General features: G+C 44.1%; 1 protein-coding gene across 2 annotated transcripts in view; it reads left to right on the top strand.

Annotated features, from left to right (window-relative positions):
* The window catches only part of LOC113422494 (perforin-1-like), a 34,964-nt gene extending 20,899 nt beyond the window's left edge, over positions 1–14,065 (top strand). For both annotated transcript variants that reach the window (XM_026683488.2, XM_087947228.1), the window contains exons 2-3: positions 6,379–6,940; positions 11,848–14,065. In XM_026683488.2, coding sequence (XP_026539273.1) covers positions 6,387–6,940; positions 11,848–12,970 — 1,677 coding nt within the window. In that variant the 5' untranslated portion in view covers positions 6,379–6,386 and the 3' untranslated portion in view covers positions 12,971–14,065. The remainder of the gene's footprint in view (positions 1–6,378; positions 6,941–11,847) is intronic.
* The last annotated feature ends 1,405 nt before the right edge of the window (positions 14,066–15,470 follow it).

Raw genomic sequence — 15,470 nt, 5'->3', positions numbered from 1 at the left:
GAACACGCACCATCAATGGCAACATGGCCCAGCGGTGCCGTACCACCCGCTCCATTCAACCCAGAAACCGAAGACTGGGAGGCGCCCATGGACCGGTTCCAGATGTTTCTGGAGACCAACAATTTGAAAGATGCAACAACCGGCAAAAAAGAGCTATCTTTCTAACTCACTGCGGGCCTACCATGTTTAAAATGGCAAAATCACTTGCCAAGCCAGCAGAGGTAAAAGAGATGGACTGGGACGTCCTCGAACCCTTACTACGGGCTCACCACGCGCCCCACCATGCCAACCTTAGTCATAAGACACGAATATTACCAGAGGGACCAACGGAAGGGCGAAAGCCTTGCCAATTACATCGCGGACCTCCGCAACCTTGGAGGCCTCTGCGGATTCGCCGACTTAGAAGAAGCCCTCAGGGACCGCCTGGTTCTGGGCCTGAAGACGGCACGATCCAGAACAAAATTATGGCTAAGGGGGACATCAGCCTCAACGATGCCCTTAAAGAAGCCTCGGCAGCGGAGGCGACCAAGAAGTCAGCAGCCCGAATGCGCTGCACCAACACACCGCTACGTAAACCGCCAATGATACCTCGCCTCGCTCAGAGAGACACCCGGGTATCGACTCACCACGAAGACCTAGAATCCCCATCAGAAAGCGATGAGGAAGAGGTCAACCGACTCCAGCGAACGAGACCAGTTCACACAACCCTCATTCCGACCGTGTGCAGGATGTGAGGCGAATCACCCACGATCCAACTGCAAATTCCGGCGCACTCTGCCAAAATTGCGGGAGACGGGTCACATCGCAAAGGTTTGCAGAAGCAAACAAAACTCCAAACCCCGACAGGCCGAATGCCAATCTTCAGGATTCTTCAGCACACACGAGAAAAACTGAACCACCAATGGGGAAACCACTCCTACAGAAACAAGCCGTCCACCACTTCCATCAGGCGTGAAGAAACCAGGCGGAAGAGACCCACCAAACTATCACCATTGGCCACGCTACATCCCTTGATGCCGGGAAAATCCGAGTAAAGGTCGCCATCGAAAAACAAACCTTGCGTGATGGAGGTAGACTCAGGATCTTCCCTCTTGATGGTGTCGTGGAAAACGCTCCAACAGCTCATTCCAACGATTCGCCGCCAAGACCTTAACCCTCAAAGGGTTATACTCAAAGACTATCAGGGCAACCGAATTCCCGTTGTCGGGTCCCGCAGATTCCAGATCTCTTTCAAGGACCGTACCGTGGTCTGCCACTGACTGTCGTGGACCGCGCGACAGGCCTTGAGTCTTTAGGCCTTCACGGTTCAGGCCGCTCGGAATTACTGTAGCGAGTCCACCGAGCCAAGAGCAACGATGGGGGAGGAAGCACTCGGGCAAGAATTCCAAGACGCTTTTGCGAACGGACTAGGCAAGTACAAGGGGACCCCGATCTGTTTAACTTGAACCCTGAGATAGCACCCATCCGCCTTAAGCCATGTCGGGTGCCTTCGCCTTGAAGCCTAAAAATCGACGAACAACTCGATAAGCTAATAGCGCAGGGCGTGCTGGAACCCACCGACCACGCCCGCTGGGAAACCTCCTATAGTGACGCCTATCAAGCCTGATGGGTCACTGAGAATTTGCGGAGACTACTGGGCCACCTTAAACCACGCACTACAGCAAAGTGCATATCCAGTGCCGGTAGTGCAACACTTGCTCCATTCCCTGGGTGGCGGGAAAGTTTTCGCTAAACTAGATCTAGCCCAGGCATATCAGCAATTGCCTGCAGATCCTACCACGGCAGAAGCGCAAACTATCGTAACGCATAGGGCGCATTCAAATGCAACCGGCTCCAGTTCAGGGTAAGCGTTGCCCCCGAATCTTTCAGAGTTTAATGGAAAGGTTGTTACAAGGGATCAGAGGGGTCGTACCATATTTCGATGATGTACTCATCACCGCCCCTAACAAAGACATCCTAGAAAAGCGACTCAGAGAGGTTTCTGAAGATTCCAAAACGCAGGCCTCAGAGTTAAAAAGATAAATGCCAGTTATGTACCGAAAAAGTAGAATTTTTGGGATACCTCCTGGACAGCCAAGGAATCCATCCCACCGAAGACAAATTAAGGGCGATTAAAGGCCCCCACTCCAAGGAACAAGGCAGACCTACAGGCGTTCCTTGGACTTATCAATTTCTATAATGTCTTTTACCCCACAAAGCAACGGTAGCAGAACCATTGCATAGACTATTAGACAAAAAAGCAACGTGGGTTTGGGGACAACGGAACAATGTGCTTTCCAACAAGTAAAGAAATTGCTAACTTCTGATTCTGTACTTATGCAGTACAACGAGACTCTTCCGCTCACTATCATGTGTGACGCATCACCTTTTGGGGTTGGGGCAATTCTGGCCCACGTATTACCAAATGGAGCGCGAAGCCCCATCGCGTTTTTTTTTTTCGCGAACCCTAGCTAAAGCTGAAATAAATTATAGTCAGCTGGACAAGGAAGCTTTAGCTATTGTGGCTGCAGTTAAAAGATTTCATGAATATGTTTATGGCTGTGCGTTTACGATAATTACTGATCATAAACCGCTACTCAGGATCATTGCGGGTAATAAACCAACCCCGTATATATTGTCCCCAGAATGACCTGTTGGTCTGAATTCTTGGCGGCCTACAACTACACCTTGCAACATCGCCCTGGGAAATCAATTCTCCACGCTGATGCATTGAGCAGAACACCGCTCCCAGACTCTGTTGTAGATCCAGCCCCAACCATCTCAACACTACAGATCGAAGCTCTACATGCACCACCATTGACGGCTAGAGACATTGCCTTTGAAACGAAACGCGACTCCAGTTCTGCAACACATCCTGCGCTGGGTTGAACGGGATGGCCGACGGACCAAATAGCACCGAATGGGCGCCTTTCAAAGCCCGCCAAACCGAACTGTTTTCCCAAAAGGCTGTATCTTGTGGGGCGATCGAGTCGTAATCCCTGGCAAATTGCAACAAACTGTTTTGGCGGTATTGCATGAGGGACATCCGGTATCGTGCGGATGAAAGCACTGCGCAGCTTCGCTTGCTGGCCGGGAATCGACAAAAGAATTGAGGCCTGGGTCGCTACTTGTCAATGTTGCCAGGGCGTCAAAGCAACGCCCGCCTAAAGCAAGCCCAACCGAATGGGAAACTCCGAGGGACCTTGGTCCCGTATTCATATTGACTTTGCGGGGCCTACCAAAGGACACACTTTCCTTATTACTGTCGCGCCTATTCAAACTGGCTCGAGATTCATCGAATGAATACAACTACAACGGACTCAGTCATCAATAAATTAAACAGACTATTTGCCACACACGGGTTTCCGGACGTGTTGGTCTCGGACAACGACCCACAGTTTACTACATTACCCTTTGAACAATTTCTTGCTGATCGAGGCATCCGCCATGCGCTAACCTCGCCCGCGCACCCCGGCGAATGGACGTGCAGAACGCATGGTACAATTTGTAAAAGACCCTTCACAAAATGGAATTTGGCAACATCGGCGAGAAAATCAATCGAATTCTCTTGTTGCAGCACATCACGCCCACAGCGTGACCAACAAAACGCCCGCTGAACTTCTTATGGGGCGGAAACTACGATCGCACCTTGACCGGCTCCACCCCGCATTCGCACCGGAAAAGCCCTTCGGCTCCAGCAGCAAATGCCGGAATTTAAGGTAGGCGATTTAATCTTTGCCAAAAACTTTTCCGGCGACCCGTTATGGATACCACGCAACGTTACCCACCTTACCGGGCCTAGATCTTACTGCCTGCTAACGGACGATGGGAGGGTGTGGAAACGCCACATAGACCAAACTCCGATCGAGATTACCACCCAGCACCCATGACTCCCCGGGTTCACCAACTCAAGGGGGAGGAAATATCGAGAAATTGACTTTGATATGACAAATAGCGGGCCAACTGGAAACCCTACGGCCCAGCGGAACACCGAACTTGAAGCGGGAGGGAGTTGAATTTTTCAGGGAACTTTAATACGGGGAAACCGAACTGCAAAACCCGAAGAAACACGGAGTAGCAGAGACAACCACAGTGGAAGCAGCACGGAATCACCGTGCAGCGAAACTGAATTTAATAAAGATCATCCAAACGCTCCACGAACCGGACCTTAGACCAAAACCGGTGGAGCCACGGAAATCATCCAGACAGACCAAACAGCCTGTCTATCTTGAGGATTTTATTACAGCTCCCCTCAAACGGAACCCAAAGGGAGGGGTGTTGTGAATCAATAAAGTTACTAACATAAATGCAAATCAGGGTTTGGAAACCTGCACACCTGATTGGCCCTTATACAACAACTAGGGATTGGTCCATAAGTAGTCCCTGATTGGCCACTATTTGGACACTTCTCATTGGTTATAAGTTTGAACTTATGGCACATGTCATTGGTTAATAAGGTAGCAGATAACCCTATAAAAGGGTTGCTGTTGCCCATAACCGCCTTGCTCTGTTCTGTTTCTATTTACGATTATTAAAGAGTTGAAGTCACTGGTCAGATGTCTGGTCTCCATTATTTCCCAAACTTAACAAATATAATCTTCATTTTCTGCTGCGTCAAAGGCTTGGATAAACTCTCTGCTGCAGAGTGTTGTCTCTTCCTTCTTTTCCCCCATTCTGGTTTGTCCATGTAAACTACAAATATCTCTGCTTAGGGATTCTTCTAAAGCTCTCAAAGAACTTTCAAAAGACAGTGGGGAGGTGGCAAACCATGGGGCCGAAGGCCAGCCTCTGCTGTCTTTTGGTTGGGATTTTCGACCTTTAATAGGGAAAGTTTAACACCACAGTTTTACAGCCGATACTTATTCTCCCCCTTAATTGTGCTTCTGAGCATGTCTAGTAGTTGTTTAGTTTACCCCATACATTGTACATGGCTTACTTTATGTTTCTTTTAAAAAGAATTTTAAGAGTGAGAAGTGAGGGTATGATGGGGTAGCCACAGTTTTTATGGACCAAAAGTCTGCAGGCAAAGAATGTGCAAATAAAATTGGTTTATAAAACTTCTAATAATGTTGGACATTGATAATAATACTTTAAAAAAATTTTTTTGCTTGAAAAGAAATCAAGGAGAATAAAAATGTGGGCCTAGACTTCTCAAGGATTTTTCTTGGCTGTCACTCTAAATTTGGAAGAGAAAAGCTTGCATTTTCTAGTAGCAAATTTTCTAACTGCAATTTGAAGCTCTACCTTTTTCAACATGTTTAAATTGAGATTGGACCTGTTAGGATTATTGTAATAGAAGATTCCTACAGCAGGACTTTACAGGTGTCTAAACTTGGCAACTTTAAAACTTGTGGACTTCAACTCCCAGAATTCCCCAACCGCCATGCTGGCTGGAGAATTTTGGGAATTGAAATCCACAAGTCTTAAAGTTGTCATGTTTGGAGACCCACAGATTAGATCAATATTTCTCAACCTCAACAATTTTAGAATCTGTAGACTTCATTCACTAGCCTGCTGTCTAAGAAATTCTGGGAGTTGAAGTCCAGACATTTCAAATTTAGTGAGGTTGAGAAAATTGATCTCCCAGATCCACTTGAAATCTTACATTCCATGATGCTATGATTGGCTGAGTAGCTGAGATTTCCTTTGTATGATAATTGGTATATCCTTAGTTCAGTGATGTCATTTCCAGAGGTTTTGAATTCTCTGGGTCCTCTTGCTTATAGGCTTGATATGCAATTTTTCTTCCACGAGGAACATTGTAAAGTAATATGTTTGATTTAAAAAAAAAGTCAAGGAGGGAGGCCTGGAAGAGTTTACAGATGTTTTTGAGCTCCCTATGGAAGCTTCTGCTTCCAAATGTGCAAAATTCAGATTTAAAATTACTTGGTATGGCTGGTTTGAAAAGTGGTAGTGAGGAAGCAACTGTATGCTGGGGAATTTTGGGAGTCAAAGTCCACATCTCTTAAACCTGACGGAGGAGTTCATAGAACTTCTGAACTTAGACTGAACTTAGATGCTTTGTTCTGGTTGCATTTGCTTAAACTTAGATGCTTTAGACTAGGGGCTCCCAAACTTGGCCACTTAAAGATGTATGGGCTTCAACTCTTGGCTGGGGAATTCTGGGAGTTGAACTCCACAGGTGTTAGTGGCTAGAGTTGAAAAACCCTGCTTTAAATGCCAAATAATTATTAATAATTCCTCTGACCCTTTTGAAAACAGTGGGCATTTCCACATCATGCATCCAGGAGGAGTGGAGCCAGGTGGGGGGGAGAATTTAAACTAATTACATACTATCTTTTTCATCCAATGTTATAGCTGATGAATGCTACTCCACTTTGAGATCTCATTTTTAATGCAGCTTCTGGAATTCACAATCTGTTCTTCTTCCCCATGTAGGATCAACCATGCTGAGAGCCAAGTCCATCTTGGCTGCCTCCACCCTACAGCTTCCCTTCCTCCTCCTTTTCTTGACCAGCGTCTCTCCCTATTGCCACGTCAGGACAGCCGATGAATGCAATGAGGAAAAGGAATTTGTGCCTGGCTACAACCTAGCTGGAGGTGGCTTTGACATCACCACGTTGAAGAAGAAGTCCCAGGTGTTGGATCTGAGCCGGTGGCGGAAAGCCGATGGCACTTGCACCATGTGCAGTAACCCTTTTCTGCAGGATAAACCTCTTCAGAGGCTTCCTTTAGTGGTCGTTGACTGGACAGCCAAAGTGAGTTGTCAGAGGAATGTCCACAGTTCTCTAGAAACCTCGGGCATCGATACGGTTCACAACGCAGCATCTGATGTGAAGAATGACTGGAAGGTTGGGCTTGATGTACAGCCGAAACCTGGTCAACAGGTCCAGATGGAATTTGCTGGAACTCACTCCGCTTTGGCAGACTTCACCATGGCGAAGAATAACAAAGACAAGTACAATTTTGCAAGGCACGAAGTCTCCTGCTCTTATTACAGGTGAAGGAGGCCTGGGCAAGGGATAATGGCTGGGAAATCCTCCAGGGCTTTACTGCAATCATCCATTCGTATGGCAGAGGTTTTGAGGGCGCCTTAAGAGGAAGTGTGCAAATCTAGTTTTCTAGGCCTGACAGGTAACAGGTAGTCCTCAGACCACGACTGAGCCCAAAATTTATGTGGCTAAGCGAGACAGACAGTTGTTAAGTGGGTTTTGCCTTATTTTACGATCTTTCCTTCTGCAGCTGGTAAGTGAGTCCCTTGTTAATTTAGTATCATGGCTGTTAAATGAATCTGGTTTCCCCATTCACTTGGCTGGTTGGAAGGTTGCAAAAGGGGATCACATGATCCCTGGAACACGACAACCATCATGAATATGAACCAGTTGCCAAGTGTCCGAGTTTTGATTATGTGACTGGGAATAGCAATAGCGCTTAGACTCATATACCACTTTATAGTGCTTTACAGCCCTCTCTAAGCTGTTTACAGAGTTAGCATATTGCCCCCAACAATCCTGTCCTCATTTTATCCACCTCGGAAGGATGGAAGGCTGAGTCCACCTTGAGCCTGGTGGGATTTAAATTGCCAAACTGCAGGCAGTCAGCAGAAGTTGCCTGCAGTACTGCACTCTGACCACTGCGCCACCAAGGAATGCTGCAGTTGTAAATCTGAAAAATGATTATAACTCACTAATGTGGACTTCAATTCTCAAAATTCCCCAGCAGGCCATGTTAGCTGAAGAATTTTGGGAGTTGAAGCCCACACATCTTGAAGTTGCCAAGTTTGAAAAAGATTGCCTTAATTCAACCAGCAGCTCTGAAATTTATTTATTTATTTATTTGTTTGTTTTATTTATTTATTTATTTATTTATTTTATATTGCCGCCTATTCGCCCATGACAACTCAAAATTCTTATCCAACTGTTCATTTAGGGATCATTCAAAGTTACAATGGCACTGAAAGATCTGACTTATAACCAATTTTCACAGTTATGATCTTTGTAGCATCTCTATGATTATATGACCAAAATTTGGATGCTTGGCAATATTTATGAGCGTTTCTGTGTCCCAAGGTCATATGATCACCTTTTGAGACCTTCGACAAGCAAAGTCAATTCACTTAACAACCGGGTTACTAACTTATCAACTGCACTGATTCACTTAACTGTGGCAAGGAAGGTCGTAAAATGGAGCAAAACTCACTTAACAAAAGTCTCACTTAACAACAGAAATTTGGGCTCAACTGTGGTTGTAAGTCGAGGATTCACTGTATTAACTAGCTTGAGTCAGCCAGATGTATCCACCTGCTAAGGCCTAGAACAGTGGTAGGATTCAAATGTTTTTACTACCGGTTCTGTGGGCGTGGCTTGGTGGGCGTGGCATGGGAAGGATAATGTAAAATCTCCAGTCAGAGGTGGTATTTGCCGGTTCTCAGAACTACTTTAAATTTCCACTACTGGTTCTCCAGAACTGGTCAGAACCTGCTGAATACCACCTCTGGCCTGGATGGTAATTAGTATTAATTAATAACATAATTTGTCTTACCAGTAGTCCTGCCACCTGATGGAAATGAGTCATTCTTTCCATTAGAAGTGAAAAATTGAGCCTCTCCCAACTTCAGTGTTCCATTTGCAGTGCTTGGCTTCCATTTACCGTATTTGCCGGCGTATAAGACGACTTTTTTGCCCTGAAAAACATGCCTCCAAGTGGGGGTCGTCTTATACGCCGGGAGAACTCCGACTCCCACTTCGAGCTTGAGTTGCAGCCGGGAGGGAGGCTGGGGGGCGGTGTGTGTGGTGTGTGTGTGTGTGTGTGTGTGTGTGTGTGTGTGCGGGTGTCACTCGCCACACGCTGCGCAACCTTTCCCCCTCTTCCTTCCTTAGCGGTGTGGGGAGGAGAGGATTCGAAGATCCTCACGTGCGGCGTACTTTTCTTTTTTTTCTTTTTCTTTTTGCACGCAGGTTTTGCATGCGGGCGGCTGTAGGGTTAAGGATGGGGGAGCCCCGGGTGGGTTATCAGGTTTCTACGGTGCTTCCAACATGTGCGAACGGTGGGAGAGAGCGGAGAAGAGAAACAAGCGCGGCGCCCGCTGTGTGAAATCCTGCCGTCAAAGCAACACTGGGGAGAGCAGGGAGTATAAATTTACCAGGTTAATGTAGCAATGGTGATTAATGCCCAGAACATTGCGGGTATTGGGAATGTGTGTGTGTGTGTGTGGTGGTGGTGAGGAGAGGTTGTCCTTTGAATGCGGAAAAGTAGGTGTGACCTTGTGTAGGAAAATAAAGAGATCCTTTTAGCGTGTTTGGCTTCTTTGCCTCCCCTCGTTCGTTTTGGCGTGGAGATAATGGCTTTGGGCGGGAGGGGAAGAAAACGTTAGCTGGATCATTTCAAATTTCACTTACTCTCCTGCCTCACTTCAATATGTCTGGCGACTCCAGATACTGGAAGACTTTTTGAATGAAAGTGTTACCTCCATTTTTTTTTTTTTAAAGAGGGCCACTTGGGGAAAAAAAAAGATTCTAAGGAATTCCTTGTTTCTTGATTAAGAGAAGGCATTGAATATACTGTTCCTTGGCAGCCTTTTCAGTGTCCGGTTTTTGGTGTGTGTGTGTGTGTGTGTGTGTGAGAGAGAGAGAGAGAGAGAGATCAGCTGTATTGAGAAGAGAGCGTTTCCTGTGTTCTCATTTTATTTACAACATATTTTACGCTTAATGGTAAGCAATGAAAAATATTTTTAAAACTCATTTCTAAACTCCATAGCTATTTGCATATTCTTGGTTCAAAATTGGATTAGCTCATTTCAAAATTGTCCAAAGCAGAAAAGTGCGTCAAAAAAAAAAAAAAGTGCAAAAAGTGGAAGGTGTGTGGAAGAGGGGTAGTCTTATACGGCGAGTATATAACAAACTCTATATTTTGAGTGGAAATGTTGGGGGTCGTCTTATACGCCCAGTCGTCTTATACGCCGGCAAATACGGTATTTATTGAAAAAATAATTATGCTATGGCACTGATTCCAGGTAGCTTTAAAAAGTAATAAGGTAGTCCTCAATTTATGAGCACAATTGAGCCTAAATTTTTTTGTTGCAAAGTGAGAAATTTGCTAGGTGAAGTTCATCCCATTTTAGGACTTTGCTTGTCACATTTGTTAAGTGAATCACTGCAGTTATTAAATTAGTAACACAGTTCTTAAGTAAATCTAGCTTCCACATTGACTTTGCTTGTCAGAAGGTTGCAAAAGTGGATCGCATTACCCCAGGACACTGCAACTGTCATAAAGGTGAGTCAGTTGTCAAGCATCCTAATGTAAATCACGTCACCGTGGAAATGCGGCAACGATTATTAGTGTGAAAAATGGTGCCATTGTAACTTCGAATGGTCACTAAATGAACTGTTGTAAGTTGAGGACTATCTGTACACCTTCAATACAAAGGTAAAAAAGACGAAAAGAGAATGCAGGGGAAAGGGGAAATCTGTGCAACATGTCGATAAAGATTCTCAATCATCCAGGTTGAGTTGTTTGAAGTCATGGCAATTGGGCTTATTCTCTTGTTAGTCTGCCTAACTAGCTTGCTCTAACTGATGAAGCTGCTTGGATGAGCAGGTCTCAAACTAACAAGAAAATAAATCCCATTGCCGTGACTCAACCTTCAGATAACTGTACCTGGGTGACCATCGAACTTGGTTCAAATAGGTCTCTTGGTGGATCTTGCCTGAGATTCACTGGAATTCAGATCCCTTGCTATCTCCTGGTAGCATGTAGCCCTGGTATTTTTTTTAAATCTGATATGTGCTTTTATTTAAGGTGGTACAAGACCTATTTTTGAGAGGTTGAGACAGCTGAGGGAGAAGGACTGGCTTGAAGTCACTCACTTAATTTCCATTGTTGAAGGTGGATCGGAACATGGGGCTTTCTGCTCCTTGTTCAGCATCTTCACCCCCATACTATCCATTCTGGGCCAAGTTGTCAGCCAGTTCTAATTCTGCCAAACTGAAAACCCCAGAAAAGATTGACCATGTGAAGGTACCGACCCAGATAATATAGCTGGCATCATCTAAGTCAGGGGTCCCCAACCACCGGTCCACGGACCGGTACCGGTCCACGGAACAAGTCCTACCGGGCCGCTGGTTGCTGGCGCCGCCATCTTTTTGATGAAAAAGTGCTTCGGTGAGCTTTTCCGGGTAGAAAGCTCACCGGAAGCACTTTTTCATCAAAAAGATGGCGGCGCCAGCGCTCCGGTGAGCTTTTCGGGTAGAAAGCTCACCGGAAGCACTTTTTCATAAAAAGATGGCGGCGCCCAGCTGATGCCGGTACCGGGCCGCAGCGCCCCAGCTGATGCCGTGCCGGGCCCACGGCATAAAAGGTTGGGGATCACTGATCTAAGTGATCGATATATGATGACGTACAAACAGAAGATATTTGTCTGTGCAAGCTGAACAAAACCAATATATGGAGTTGAAAAGTACAAGCTTTGAGAGGTCCCTTGTTTTTAAGGACTTGACAAATTCATGGAGGACATATCCTTCTCTGATCATTAGAAGAATCCTCTGGGGATTGAACCATCTTCTTTCTAGGCAATTCAACTCTCAATAAGAGTGGTGGGGAACATCTCAGCATCTAACTCAATGGTTTTTAGTCTAAATAAGTTAGGATCTCTGGACTACAACTCCAGAATTTCGCAGCCAGTGTGCTGGCTGGGGAATTCTGGAAGTTGAAGTCCAGACATCTTTAAAATCCAGGGAATTCTGGGAGTTGAAGTCCAGACATCTTAAAAGTTGCCTAATTGAGAAACCCTGATCTAGTTACTCACCAATTCTGCAAGATTGCTACCCTTTGATCCTCAAACCGCTCCTTTATTGGAAGGCCTGCCAGTTCTGTCACCCTACTGTGTGATCTTCTGTTCTTCCTTTGCAGCTTCCGGATCAGCCAATACATCCCCTCCAATCATTTCAAGCACTCCCTTCGCAATCTCCCTGCCAAGTATCGACCCAACTCCCTCCTGGAATATCAGCAGCTCATCGACACCTACGGGACCCACTTCATCAACCACCTGCACTTGGGAGGCCGCGTGAGGGATGTGACAGCCTTGAGCGTCTGTGAGACAGCTTTGGACGGCACGTCGGCTGATGAAATCAATGACTGTCTAAAACTCGAGGCCTCGGCCAACATTGGTGAAGGCAAAGGGAGCCTCAGTGCATCCTACAATGCATGTGAAGAGCTGAAGAAGAAGAAGTCATTCAAAGGAAGCTTCCGCGAGACCTACAAAGAGAGACACACCGATGTGGTTGGAGGGTACCAACACACGGACTTGCTTTTTTCAAACAATCAGAACTCTGAACATTATAAGCAGTGGGAGGAGAGCCTCAAATCTATGCCTGCACTCCTTTCTTACTCCTTGAAGCCCATCCACGATTTGCTGCCTAAAGGTGACCCAAAGCGGGACAGTTTGCAGCAGGCAGTGAGCGACTACATCAATAAAAGGGCCCTATGGAGGAACTGCACCCAGCCTTGTCCTCCCGGCTCCCAACGCAGCGTCCGAGATCCCTGCTCCTGCATATGTCCCAATGATGGCGCCACAAACACCATGTGCTGCTCCCGGAAGCGAGGCCAGAGCAAGCTAAAGGTGATGATCCGGCGTGCTTATGGCCTCTGGGGAGACTACTTCACAAGTACAGATGCTTATGTCAAGGTATCCTTCCATGGGATTAATAGCCAGACATCCACTGTGTGGAATAACAACAACCCGGTATGGATGTCTCACTTGGATCTGGGGAGGGTCCAGAGCATGGGAGAAACCAGCAAGCTCCGAATACAAGTCTGGGATGAAGACAACCGTTATGATGATGATCTGCTGGGGACGTGCGATCGAACTCCCACCTCTGGGAAACCTCATATCGAGGCGTGTTACTTAAATCATGGGCACCTTGAATTTCAATATCATTTGGAATGTGGCCCTTTCTTAGGAGGGCCCTATTGCATGGATTATGTCCCTCAGCAGCCACACAAGGCTGCTTTGTTACAACGTGGAGCAAAGTGAACCCTGTGATAGAAAGAGGTTGCTCCAGGGGGTAAAAGGCTACAGGTGGTCCTCAACTTAAGACCACAACTGAGCCCCAAAATTCCCATTCCTGAGTAGTTAAGTGAGTTTTGCTTCTTAGAGGTCCTTTCTTGTCGCAGTTGTTAAGCAAATTGCTGCAGTTGTTAAGTGAATCATGCAGTCATTAAGTGAATCTGGTCCCCCCCGGACTTTGCTTGTCAGAAGACTGCTGGGAAGGTCACAAATGACCCCAGGACTGTCATGCAACTGTCATAAAATTATGCCACTTGTCAGATGCCCAAATTTTCATCATGTAACTTTGGGGATGCTGCAATGGTCATATAAAAAATGGTTGTAAATCCCTTTTTTCAGGGCCATTGTAATTTTGAACTGTCACTAAATGAATGGTTGAAAGTCGAGGACTACTTGTATTCATGCTACTGCTTATCTTTTTTTTTTTAATATAAAAACAAGTTTTATTTTTTTTAAAAACATACTTAAACAAATAAACATAAAACATAAAACTATCATCAAATTACATACATATAGTGTGTCGGTTGGTTACATATCTTTCGTGCTTCCTCTCCATAGTCTTCCATAGTCTTCACTTATCATTTATATAAATTCTAATATTATCAATCAAATATCTATATATACATTAATTATCAATTATTAATCCCTTATTTGAGTCAATTGTTATTTACTCATATGAGATATTCTATATTTGCTATAAATTTGTATTGTAAATTCTTTCAATGGTATAAATTTTTATACATATATTCTATATCATTCTATCACCTTTAAATTTTTCTAACATATTTCATTTCCATGTGTTTTTATCTAACCATTGATAAAATAAATTCCATATCTTATAAAATTGTTTATCCTCTTGTTCTCTAATTTCAAATGTCAATTTACTCATTTCAGCACAGTCCATAATTTTTTAATAACTTTCTCTTGCGTTGGCATTTTTTCATTTTTCCAATTGTTAGCAAATACAATTCTAGCCGCTGTTAATACATTTACAATCAAATATTTCAGTTCTTTATTGTATATTTCCGGTATGATTCCCAATAAAAATATCTCTGGCTTAAAGTCTATGTGTTGTTTTATCATTTTTTCCAGCTATGTGTGGATTTTAGTCCAATATCTTTTTGCATCTGAGCATGTCCATCACATATAGTAATATGAACCAGGTATCTGATGACATTTCCAGCATTTTTCCGATTTATTCTTAAACATTCTTGCAATTCGCGTCGGGGGTAGATGCCACCTGTAAAACATCTTATACAAATTTTCTTTATACGCAGTTGACATTGTCATTTTATAATTTTGTCATTTTATAACTTTGAGACCACAATTTTTGCCATTTATCTAGATCAATCCCATATCCAAAATTTTCCCCCCAAGCAATAATTGTTTCTTTAACTTGTTCTTCTTCTAATTTAAACTCTAGTAAATGTCCATAAAGTTTTTTAATTACCTTTTCATTACTACCTGTCAAAACTTTATCTAAATCAGTCAACTTATCATAGAAAACTTGTATTTTAAGATCTTTAAACAATTTGGTTTCAGAAAAAAACTATCCTGCAATCTGCAACTCTTACACTGCAAAAATATATGGACTACACAACTCGATCAGGGCAAAGCAATAGACACAATCTACATAGACTTCTGTAAAGCCTTTGATTCAGTGGTACACGACAAACTACTCCTAAAACTAAAATCTTCTGGTATCTCTGGACATCTGCATAACTGGAAAGAAGCATTCCTGTCAAACAGACAACAAATGATCAAAATTGGGAGCGTCCTATCAAATTATGTACCTGTCAACAGTGGTGTCCCCCAAGGCAGTGTTCTAGGACCAACTCTCTTCATACTCTACATAAATGACCTCTGTTATCATATTAAGAACATCTTCACTGACAATGTAAAGCTATTCAACACCACAGACAATACTGCTACCCTTCAAAAAGACCTCGACTATGTATCAGAATGGTCAAACAAATGGCAACTTCAAATCTCAACAAATAAATGCTCTGTCTTACATATTGGCAAAAAAAATCAGAAAATAAAATACAAGCTAAATAATCAAGACCTTGTTGAGGATCCAAACTCTGTCAAGGATCTTGGAGTACTCATCTCAAATGATCTAAGTACTAGAGCCCACTGTAACTACATAGCCAAAAAAGGCATTAAGAGTTGTTAACCTAATCTTACGTAGCTTTTTCTCTGGTAATATTACACTACTAACTAGAGCATACAAAACATTTGCTAGACCAGTACTCAAATAAAGCTCATCAGTCTGGACATTACGTATCTGATATTACGTATCTGATATTAACACAATTGAGAAAGTCCAGAAATATTTCACAAGAAGAGTTCTCCACTCCTTTACTCGTTGCAGAATATCTTATGCCACCAGACTTGAAATTCTAGACCTAGAAAACCTAGAACTACGCCGCCTTCGGTTCGATCTAAGTATAGTATATAAAATCAT

This window comes from Notechis scutatus, chromosome Z, assembly GCF_049901735.1.
Source record: "Notechis scutatus isolate UNSWTSFEM ecotype Mainland chromosome Z, rNotScu1.2, whole genome shotgun sequence".
NCBI lineage: Eukaryota > Metazoa > Chordata > Lepidosauria > Squamata > Elapidae > Notechis > Notechis scutatus.
This window is presented reverse-complemented; position numbering and strand designations above follow the sequence as displayed.